This window comes from Tachysurus fulvidraco, chromosome 16 (assembly GCF_022655615.1).
Source record: "Tachysurus fulvidraco isolate hzauxx_2018 chromosome 16, HZAU_PFXX_2.0, whole genome shotgun sequence".
NCBI classification, from domain to species: Eukaryota; Metazoa; Chordata; class Actinopteri; order Siluriformes; family Bagridae; genus Tachysurus; species Tachysurus fulvidraco.
The window spans coordinates 6055515-6067681 of NC_062533.1; the positions used below are offsets into that span (position 1 = coordinate 6055515).

General features: G+C 41.3%; 1 protein-coding gene and 1 long non-coding RNA gene across 4 annotated transcripts in view; one reads left to right on the forward strand and one right to left on the reverse strand.

Annotated features, from left to right (window-relative positions):
- The window catches only part of plpp3 (phospholipid phosphatase 3), a 34057-nt gene extending 22463 nt beyond the window's left edge, over positions 1-11594 (forward strand). For all 3 annotated transcript variants that reach the window (XM_027171242.2, XM_047801598.1, XM_047801599.1), the window contains 2 exons: positions 2532-2708; positions 8248-11594. In XM_027171242.2, the coding sequence (XP_027027043.1) occupies positions 2532-2708; positions 8248-8385 (315 nt within the window). In that variant the 3' untranslated portion in view covers positions 8386-11594. The remainder of the gene's footprint in view (positions 1-2531; positions 2709-8247) is intronic.
- On the reverse strand, positions 4620-5456 carry LOC125138998. Its single transcript, XR_007138085.1, has 3 exons — positions 5126-5456; positions 4832-4958; positions 4620-4733 (listed from the first exon to the last, which is right to left on the reverse strand). It is a non-coding gene; the product is annotated as an uncharacterized LOC125138998 (long non-coding RNA).
- Positions 11595-12167: the final 573 nt, after the last annotated feature.

Consider the following 12167-nt stretch of genomic DNA (forward strand, 5'->3'; position numbering starts at 1 on the left):
TGTTCAGAGGGAAATCAAGAGCATTCCAGGCATTGTGTAACATTCGTAATGATAGCCAGCAGCGAAGAGCGAACGAGAGAGACGATTTGCGAGCTCTCTCGTCGGCTAACATGCTGTTTTACTTCAGTGCCGTTAAGAGGATTAGCTTAACGACGATTGTGCACTTTGTTTAATGGCTTTTATCTAATATGCAGTATATATATATGTATATACTCAGAGTGCCATGACGCAACATATAGACTTCATAGTCTTCAGGCTCTGCTTTGATACCTAATCCTTAAGCATAAACTGTAACGACAAAGAAGGGGCACATTCAAACTCATTTTATCCCACCACAAGAAAAGTTTACTCTTCATAACTGGATGAGTTTAGTTCTTGTTTTGTCAGTTTTACGACCTGGCACGACTGAGTCACTGCATGACAAATTCTCCACAGGCTGCAGTTCTCTGGACGGCGAGCTTCCTGTTCGTTTTCCATGAGACTGTGTTTCGAAATGTTTTATTTATGTATTTGGTTTTTGTTTTGTTTTTTTCATTCCTATATGAATCCTACTGTTTGTTTTAGTAAAAGGAATGTCAAGTATCCACAAGTTAGCATTTAAAATAGCTTCTCCGAGGTTTAGAATAGAATAACCCTGGCTTTTCGCTGGCTGCAAACAGAACCAGGCGGATTTGGACGTGCGACAACGTTCGGTCGCTTCAGTCAAACGTGTGGGTTTATCGACTCGGACTGTTTGATGTTTACGAGCAAGCACACGGTCGCTAATGGGAGTATGTAGAACTATTTAAAAGGATTAAAAAGAATGTTAAGATTTAATCCAAGCAGCCTGACGATAAAAGATCGTCCTGACGATCCTTACATTTTATCCTGACGATAAAAGATCGTCGTTCGGGTTAAATGAGAGAAAAAGTGTTTTATATTGAGCAGCGGTGAAGGGGCTGCATTTTTAGAGGCAACCGCTTTCTTTCTTTCTTTCTTTCTTTCTTTAATTTGAAAGGTTTGGTGAATTTTATTTGGAAGGAAAAACAGACCAAGTGAAGAGGCTAGATAGAGTTTCTTCCCATTTGCTGAGTCAGGATGTAGTAGTAATACTGTATGCGTTTGGCTGTTTCATGCTTTAACATGACTGGATAATAGCCTAGTGACTATTAATTTAATCTGTCTGCAACCTGCTGAGTTTATCTCCGTTTTGCCGTGAGCTGTTTGAGAGTGCGAGATTATCAGACCAGATTAGCTGACTTGTGGGTTTTTAGTTAGGTGGAGGTAAAAAATTTGGCTGCTGTTGTATGTGAACAAAACAATTTACAAAAAAATTACATTTTTAGCCTATAGCTTACTATCATAGCTAGAGGTGAGCAGTGAGCTCCACCCATCCTGACCTCATCGGAGAGCTACAAGCATCGAGGAAACTCCGTTTCCAAACATCCGTCGGGAGGGGTCCTTTCCTGCTGGTCCACATACAATGGCAGCGATGTGAACGGCAAATCGTTCAGGAAGACAAAATTGACCTCGTCCACACCTTCTCTGGCAATCTTAATGTTCCTGTGCTATTGTTTGTTTTGTCTGACACTTTGGTCTTCGCTCTTTTGTCTGATATTTTGTGGGTGTGACGGGAGTCGGTTAACAGTTCAACCTCTTCGTCTGGCATACAGGAAATAGCCCATTTCTTTGCCACAGATAGACATGCAGCTTCAGGATGGTGAACGCAGGAAATGAACCGCGTTTACATTGGCTTGTCTGTGAGAGCTGACTGTTGGGGTCTTTTTTTTTTCACACAGCTGCGTCATCAGTTACTGACCCCACCTGCCACTTCCTCATCATCTCTTGCTCTCATCTGACGGCTGGTGTTTTCTTGATCCAGAGGGCCTTCCTGTTCCCAGAAAATATGCTCTTTTTCAGAGTTTTTTGGGTCAAGCAGGCTAGAAATGACGAAAAAGTAATCCCTGGTTTATGAAGGCGGAAAGACTTTGCCTACCGTTTGTAGTACAGAATTTATGTGTAGTTTTTTATTAGTGTGCTTCCTCTTCTGTTTGGACAGCTGTGAGAGTGAATTATTTATTAGCCAGCCTTGTGAATGCTGTCCTTCCTCTGTCACCTCCAGAGTTAGTGTGAATGTGTTTCTGGGTCATTTTATATTCTGTATATTATGTCCATAGTACATAAATATTCATCGGTAAATTATGTTCATAGTAACAGCCATATATTTTGTTCCAGCACATATCCTTTTGTACATTTCAGTTTATAGTTATAGCCATTCTGTATATTATGTTTATAGTACATACACGTCTGTAAATGACGTCTGTATTACCGTTTTATTTAGCTTATTTAATGTGAACACTGTATATCCTGCACTTGCTGCTATTGCACTCTGGATTGACCTAAACTGCATTTCGTTGCCTTGTACCTGTACATGTGTAATGACAATAAAGTTGAATCTAATCTAATCTAATCTAATCTAATTATAACATGCCCTAAAGTGTGAAAACAACTCTGGTTTAATGACTCTTTTCTCTCTTTGTCTCTTCTTCCAGTTCTATCTGCAGTCTCGGTTTACGTGGCGTGGAGCTCGCCTCCTGAGACCTCTGGTGCAGTTCACTCTTCTGATGATGGCTTTCTACACCGGTCTGTCTCGTGTTTCAGACCATAAGCACCATCCCACTGATGTTCTCGCTGGATTCGTACAAGGAGCGTTGGTGGCCTACTGCATAGTAAGTATATTTTGTCCACTCGATTTTTTTTTTTTTTAGGAGGTCAATGCTTCTTTAAATATATTTTAAATACCTTTATGTATATACATAACATAACACACACACACACACACACACACATATTGAAAAATAACCGACCTCTAGCATTATATTGCATTTCATGTACATACCACAGTATAGATGTTAAGAGTTAACTGCTCTGGTCTCGGTTCATGTTACGATGGCGGCGCCGAGTTTCCACCAACTTCGAGTCACACACACTTACACACGCTGTTTGCAGCAGCAGCCTCAAACAGCAGACGTCGCGCCCACAAACACAAACCACGTGCTGAGAGAAACCATGCAAAGTCCCTGTGCATCTTTTTTCCCCTTTCAGCTGCTGTTTTTTTTTGTAACCTGAAGTTTATAACTAGACATGTTCACTCCTAACACAATTCCCATCGTGAATATTTTCTTGTAGAATTCTCTTTGTGTCCTGATAAAGAGGAAGTGTAATGTGGTGAGGTTTTTGCTTGCCACAATAAGAGGCATACAAGAGATGCATTATCATTGGCTAGTTTTCTCAAAATGTCAGTGTGAGGACAGAAGACCATTTGGAGTCTGGAAAGCAAACCACTGGAGTCGGACCAGGACATTCCGCAGAACATCCTCTCCTCCATTCAACCCCTCTTTCTTTCTTTCTTTCTTTCTTTCTTTCTTTCTTTCTTTCTTTCTTTCTTTCTTTCTTTCCAAACATGGCCACCCGTTTTTTTTTGTTTGTTTGTTTTTTGTTTTTTGTTTTTTTTACATTAAGCTTAATAGGCATGAAACTCTTCATTCTTTGGGAAGGCAGCAGGGCATGAGGCCATGAAAGTACCACTCGAAGACCACTTTGCCCAGCTCATAACTGCCCTTGCATCGCCTCTGAACAGGGGGCCAAAGGCAAACATGGAAATTGTTAGTGGCATTTAAATGAAAAGCGCTTTCACAGAGGCTCCCTCGGTGATTATAAAATCCTGGCAATGTCTCTGTTGCTTCGACTGTTCTAGATCTTCTGTAGGTGGTTGGCACACGTTGGTGTTTCTGGTGAGATACATTTATCAAGAATGATTTTTTTTCCTACATTTGGTAGTGAACATTCATCCAACACTGAGGTCCTTGCATCATATTACAACTTCTTTTCTAATAGAGCAAGAATCTTGTTTTTTGCATTCCCATCCTTTCTTTTTTCTCTCTTTCATTTTGTCCCAGTAATAGTTTTCCAGTTTAACTAGCCTTCTCTGCAGTATTTTGTCTATTAAAATCGAACTTTCTATAGCATTGTGTCTATTAAATACATGTCTGTGCCAATCAGTGCGACTTTTAGAAGACGTTTAAAGAGAGAGAGTGAGCAAAGCCGTGCAGATGAAGGCGTCCGTGCGATTTTTTTTTTTTTTATGACCCAGCGCTGGAATCTCTCCCATTTCCCTTTCTCCCCTCTGCCTGTTCCACCGCACTCACACGCACACATCTGCGAACACTTTGGAAGCCCAATTAGAGTATCTCTAACAACAAGAGTTCAGTGGGAACATATTGGGAAGTACATGCAGTGCACGTGGCCACTAAAAAAAATAAAAAAATAATAAAAACACAGCCAGGATCTATAGTTTTATGCACCATATCGTGACACGACAGAAGATCCAGAGTCTAAACTTCTTCCATGTATGAAGAAGATGTACTTTGTTCCTGGTGTTTATTCTGGTGTGAAGCCTGTTTGGATGGTTCATGTACAAGAAACCGATCTCTTATTCTTCATCTGATACCAAAGCAACAGGCTTTAAAAGCGGCGAGTCGCCCTTTGAAGCGGTGAGCCCTGGCCTTTAAGTGGTGTGTTCTGGTGAGCATTGGCAGTGGTGCGGAGCTGCTGACAGGCTCGGCGTCTGCTCCTCGTTAGCTCATATGGCGTACAGAGGCGGAAGTTGACAGAGTTCCACTCAGAGTATCGTCAGCCTGCCGGGGTTTGCTTGATGAAAGGAAACTCCAGACGTGGAGCTCTTTGAGTTCCGTCTGTAGAGAAGAAGTAGAAGCAGAAGTGTGGCATATACACACCAACATGGAGGCTATAGTCCATGAGCTATATTTTCACAAGCGGAGCAAAGGGTTACCTGATTTGGGTTTGTCGAACAAACCAATGATATTTGGAGAGCTGGTACTGTACATCCTTCTGCAATTCCGCTTGTTTTATTTTTTTTTCGGAAGGTTTTCATCAGTCCTTCAGAGCTAAACTCATTTCTGTGGAGCAAAGACAATAAGTTATATTATATATATCTAACATATATACATAATTATATTGTGTATATATGTTTATGTACACTAGTTTAGAAGTGATGTAGGTTAGGAGTGCGTCTTGCAGAAACTTGATGGGAGACAAGGAGGGAAACAGCTGGAGGGAAACTTACCAACTGCCTTTTCCTTTGCTTCTTTCCATTTCTCCACTCTCGCTCTACATGCTCCTCCTCTCTCTTCTGTACTTCCTGACCTCCACTATCCCAGCTTTCCTCTAGAGCACTAAGGGTCATGGTCACTGTTCCGGAGTCGTGTTGCTTCACTGATAAGACAGTGGTCTTCTTCTCTGGTCTGTGTGCTGAGATAGATATCCTAATATCGTTTTCTTCCATACGTCTACTCGACTGGCTTGCTTTTTTACAACAGTTCTCTCTCTCTCTCTCTCTCTCTCTCTCTCTCTCTCTCTCTCTCTCTCTCTCTCTCTCTCTCTCTCTCTCTCTCTTGCTCCTGCTCTCTCTCTCACTCTTGCTCTCACTCTCTCTTGCTCACGCTCTCTCTGTCTCTCTCTCTCTCTCTCTCTCTCTCTCTCTCTCTCTCTCGCTCCTGCTCTCTCTCTCGCTCTTGCTCTCACTCTCTCTTGCTCACGCTCTCTCTCTCTCTCTTTTTCTTTCTCTCTTTCTCTTTCTCTCTCTCTCCCTCTCTTTCTCTCCCTCTCTCTCTCTCTCTCGAGCTGTGACAGGCAGGGGAGGCACTGTGGAGCCAAAAATAATGTTTGTTTATATAAAACTGAGGAAATTTTAACAGCATTATTAAAGTCAGTCTGAATTAAATATTTAAAGGATAAATACATGGCAAACACTGACGCTGTCTTTACAGTCGTTATGCAGATGCACCTTGGTGCGACACAAGAAATTAAATACTTTCGAGACCACACACACACACACACACACACACACACACACACACACACACACACACACACACACACACAGAGAGTTCTGGAGTCCTACATTTAAGTGTGCTTTTCACCAAGTTGAAAAACTAAAGCAGCATTTGTCAGTGTTTCACTTCAGTCTGAAGAGAAAGTGGAAAAAGTTTCTTTTGGCAACCGGCAAAACACTTATTGATGCCAGAGTGAACTTGAAAGCGTGATTGATTTCAGAACCTATTCTGTGTACAAACCTCACAAGCATAGAGTCGGTGCGGTTCCTTTAATCTACTCGTTTCTACACTAAGAGACTTGAAAAACATTCTGTTGTCTGTTGTTAGGTTCTGTATCAGGGACAGTATTAAATACACACTCATATGTTCATATGCTTATGTAAATACTCACAAACCACACTGGTTCCTGTTGCTGATGAGGCATTTTGAACACAATGGGCTACCAGTCCAGAGGAAGAACACTTTCACATAGAAGGGTCTCGTCACAGGAAGCGCTCCCTCCGTGATAAAGCTTCTTGACCGACTAGGATCAAAGGGCAGAGGTCATAGTGTTAGACTTTTGTGTAAAAGTAGGGCCCGTCTGCCACAGAGCTATTATACACTCATGAGCTCATCGCTATCATGTAGATCCATGAGGAATAGTGACATACACATGCAGATAGTACGGGGCAATTATGTTCTAGTTTTCTGATGTCATTTGTACGTGGGTCTAAAGGTCATGTAGAAAATGGCATGATCTAATTATGCACAATTATAACGCAATCCATGAATAAGGCTGCCCTTTCTTTACTGTGCTGCCTCAGACTATGGCAAAGTGCTCTTTGTGTGCGTGTGCGTGTGTGCGTGTGTGTGTGTGTGTGTGTGTGTGTGTGTGTGTGTGTGTGTGTGTGTGTGCGGAGAGTAGGGGGGAATCCTGCTCTAATAATTCACTATAAAAAAAAAAAGAACTGTACCTTTTAAATGATGGCACCAAGCTCTCTCTTTCTCAGAAACCCCCCCTCACACACACACACACACACACACACACACACACACACACACACACACACACACACACACACACACACACACACACACACACACACACACACACACACACACACCGCTAATCCTGGACCATTTTTTAAATATAAGACTGGCAGAGTTGAAAGCTCACACTATCACTCATACACCTAAAAGGGAAAATCTCCCACTCACCCACCCAACCCCCATACCCACCCCCATCCTTTTTTTTTTCCTGTGCCATGTTTTCCTCTTGGCATTTCCCATCTATGACAGAAATCATGGCAGGAAATATAAAAAAAGAAAGACATTAGTTGCTAGTTGAGTCAGCTCTCCTTTTATGCAGTGTGTGTGTGTGTGTGTGTGTGTGTGTGTGTGTGTGTGTGTGTGTGTGTGTGTGTGTGTGTGTGTGTGTGTGTGTGTGTGTGTGCGCAATGGCAGGCTTGTTGGAATCTGTTACTCCACGCTATTAGCATTTCACTCAGCTGTAACCCCTGCCTCAGTACAAAGCATGGGTGTGGAGGATTAAACATGTTGAAAGCTTGCTTCATCTTCCAGATCTCATAGAAATTTGAATGAAGTCTAATGAAAGTGATGAAAAACAAAACACCAGTCTTATGTTGCACATTTCTCTCACTTAAACCGTAACTTCTCATCAATTACGTTGAAATTAAAATAATTCTTGCCATATACATCTAACATCATGTACCGATGTCCAACTCTGCAAGAAAAACTAGACTTTCCAAGCCCAAATGTCAGAGATTCGTACTTGTACGTTTAGATTTATAAGCCAGTCCAGGTGGAGGTTTAGATCACCAGTAAGCTTGGTTGAGACTCCTGTACTGGAAGTGCTGGGCTTGCTGCCTCAGACATGATTATAATCCACCTCCTGTTTTCCTTTTACTTTAGTGATGTCATCATCAGACCGTACATCCAAGTGCAGCAGGAGATATCTTTGCCTTTCTCAGCGTCTCTCACACACGGTTCACTCTGACTTCACTTTCTTAAAGGGGGCCCAGGGAAACAAGTCTTCCCTTCTGACTCAGTGATTTTGAAAGACTGTTGTGGTTGGAGAGGCGTTATCGGAGCATGAGCTCAGAGAAGGAAGTAGCCGAGTTCATGCTTCTGAGGTCAAAGGGGTGAATGACGGCATCGTTAGCATAATAACTCCCCTGTTATCACAGACTGATAAGAGATTTCATTTTAGAAAGCACAGCTTAAAGAAAAAGTGTACTAGAACATCTCGTTTGTTTTGTTTTGTGCTTTTAAACTGACTCGTTAACATTATCATATATCTTTGATTTGTACAATAAGCTTCATATTAACCTGATTCCTGTCTTTCTCCTTATAGGTCTTCTATGTATCAGACCTGTTTAAGCCCAAAGTCAAGACTGTAAGTCTTCCTGTCAGTCTTCCATCGACGATCAGGAAAGAACTCCTGCCGTCCTCTGACACCAAAGACAGGAACAACCATCACAACATGGTGTGAGAGGAAGATATGGGAGAAAACATCCCTAGAAATGATTCGACACCTTTTTGGAAGAACCTGAAGAGCCACCTGTGAATGAAGAGAAGCAGTATTTTCACTGCCTCCCTCTCTATCTCTCATCTGACAGTAGAATGTAGAGGCAGGAGACAGAGACTTTTTTATTTTGTTTGTTTGTTTGTTTGTTTTTTTACTCTCGAGACACTCTATTTTTGTACTTTTACAAAGTTTGCTCTTTCTTATTCGAGCCCAATTTATGAAAACTAAACAATCTGAATAAATGTCATTCATTTAAATGAGAGTCGGTTCCCGAAGCAGCAAGGGACTAAAGTGGGCCTGTAACTTGCCTTTGTTATACTCTGAATGGAGCTGAACGCAGAAAGCATTAATAATGGGGCAGAAGAAAAGCAAAACAAGTGCTAACGAATGAATGAATGAAAGAGTGTGACTGTGAGTCTGGTCATGTGATCTCTATCTCTCTCTCTCTCTCTCTCTTCCCCCACCCTTTTTTCCTCTCTCTTGTCTCCGAGGCCTTTTGCCAATATAAGACAACAAATTCCTTGATTATAGGAATGATATTACTTGCGACGTTACTAGCACAGATATATTAACAATATAAAGAAGAATAACTTATAGCACTATAGCCGATCATTATAAATCGTCACCACTCGCTGTCTGGGTGGTGTAGCTCCAAGGACGCTCGATGAGGTTTAGTGTGTGGTAGACCGAATCCCAATGAACTCTTACGCTGTGGTATGTGAGGGTCTATTGGACTCTACATACCATTATGAGATGCTGACACTCCTAAGCACTAGACCCATCCCTGCTGTCCTAAGCTATCCACACAGAAGCCTAGCTCCAAGGGATGTTGCATTTTAATGGGTTTTTTAAGAGGTGGGGCTTTAAGGGAGGGGGATATTGGGGCGGTGATGTGGGCTGTGAATAACAGATGGTAGGCAGATTTTAATAGTGAATTCTAGATGGTCGCCTAGCCGAGAGGGCATGGTAGAGCCGTGCTTCTCGATCCAGTGGGTGTGATTTGTGCTGGGAAGGATGGGATGGGATGGGATGGGATGGGATGGGATGGGATGGGATGGGATAGGGGCAGGTGTGTTGTGTCCCGTCAAACGTACTGGTTCGGCACGTTTCATTTTGAATGGGTGAACGAGTCTCTTCTGCTGGCTGGTATGGATTCTTCTCCCTTCCGAGCACATAATCATTCAGCAGCAGTGCCAACTGGATCTATAGCCAGGGACAGTGTTAATTTAACTGCCTGCCTGCCAGAACTCCCATCCAACCCAATATGTTTGAGGTGTGGGATCCCACCACAATCACTCAGTGCCACATTTTGTGTATGTATGTTGTGTGTGTGTTTGTGTGTGTCGGTGAGATTCTGTATCTCACTGTGTTTCTGCACCTAGTCCTTGTCGCTGGGCAGAGGACTGTTACCATGTGAAGAAAAAAAAAGAAAACTGTGGATTTATTTTCTCTCAAATGCCTCTTTTTCTTATCTAAAATAATGTCTACTGTTCTCACTAACTCCTGTACAGTGCTGCCAGACTCGTTTATGTATACCATATACAACATCTACACAGCCTCCGACATGTTGCACATCCCTCCTTTCGTCTAATCCGTCCTTTTATTTCAGCGAACCGTTCTCTTTTTTTTCCCCCTCCTTTCGAAATATATAAATAATGTATAGATCACTAAAATTAACTATGTAAAATATATTTTCTGAACATATTTAGTTATATCCACTATAAATAAAAATGTCATGACCTGTGTTATTTACAAATTGCTGCTTCACTAAGCATTGATTGACAGACTGTATTGTATTTAGCCAACTAAACTATTGTAGATTTGTCATATCGATTTTTTTTAAAGAACTACACCTACAAATGTATCAAAGTTCACTACTAGTATTTTTGTATTGTCTGATTTTGTAAAAAAAAAAAAAAAGAAAAGAAAGAAAGAAATAATAGTATTTTTTTCTGCTAAATGTACCGAAATCTAATACATGTGTTATGAAATAAAAACGAAAAAAAAAAAAGCTCATTATGAACAGAAACGTTTATGTGATTGTTTAAGTAATAAGGGTGTTAATGTTCACTCTACCGTAACGTACTTTGAAAGACGCATGACTTCATCCATTTGGCACCATGCTAAAGCAGAAAAAGTGTGTGGCTACCAGCGTTATGGTCTCAGAGAGCGGTATTTAAAGCTGGTGTGTCTGCAGTAAATCCACTTTCAGGTCTGTTACGACACAGGGTTGGGGCTTGAAATAAAAATTCTCTATTTACGCCTCTGAAACCTATCCCCTGGATGGACTTAAGAACTGATCGAATTTAAGAGCTCTCGGAGAGGGACACGGCACCACGGTGAGTCATAAACGTGTGTCAAAACTGCAGCCAAGAGCACAAGTACGCCAGGGTTGAGCTGGAGGTCTTGGCAAAAAAAAAGGAACGCACAGCTAGATAGATCATAGAGGTCTCATCTGGAACAGGTCTAAAAGAGCAGGCCGGCGCTGGTGCTGGCACTGCTGCCATGTTTGGCTCTAGTGTGTGAATAAAAGCTGGCACTGCCTGTGTGTTAGAAAGGAAACCAAGAAAGAAGGCATGCTAATGAATATCAGAGTGTATGTTTGTTATGGAGACCATGTTGGCCCTTAAGAAAGGCCGGTGTAGAAGTTTTAAACTTTACCTCTTCCACACACACATACTGGCACATCTATGAATAACGAATGCCAGGAATAAGGGCTGGGCCACTATTTCAGATTGTTTAGATAAATGTTTAGATAAAGTGAGTTCTGTGAGGTATAGCCAGGGGGTTTGTGATATTTGATAACAGTAGTTGAAATGATAAACTGCCATTATTATATTTATTCGATTGTTTGAGTCGTGTTTATTATTCTTAGAGTTATTAGCTTTTTTAACAGGTCTCTTCAATTGAACGGGTTTAGTCCGAACCTCAGTAAGTCACAAACAAGTAGAGCTATAAAAAAAAACTTGGACATTTTCTACTCTGTCAGTATATATATATAAGACATATGGATGTAATAAATAGGCAGAATATTACTGTACATATTTGAATCATGAGCCTAATATGTGAACAGTCCTTAACATAAATCTGCAGTGAAAACACACACACACGCACACACACACACACACACACACACACACACACACACACACACACACACACACACACACACACACACACTTCAGTCTTCAGAGAGTTTAATCCAGCTATCCAAAACTTTATTTATATAAATATATATAAAATGTAAATAGTAGTTTATGATTATATTGTTTTATATTAAACAAACCAAAAAAAACTTTTACACTTTTTCATTGTAACAAAAGTTTTAAACTCATGGTATCTTAAGTATATAACCTAGTGAACCAGCATTAATGTATTCAATGTTAGAGATTTAAGCACGTATGTACGTCGCTCTGGATAAGGGCGTCTGTCACATGCTGTAAATGTAAATGTAAATGTATTTGGGTTTATGATATTAAATTTGTTTATTAAAACTCCCAGATTCAAATGTAACGTTTGAGCTAGTGGGTCTGTACTGAATGACTGCACAGGATGGCACTTGGATGCTGAGAAAATAAAGTGTTAGCATCCAGTAAGACCACATGAACAGTATAGTGAAAAAAATCATTCAGGTATAAGAGGGGCACTGTGGTGGGGAGGAACTGTCCAGCTGTGGCAGGGATAGGAATGAGGCGAGCTCGAGGGTGGAACCTGCAGGAAGGGGGTTCATGGCTCACAGGGGCTTG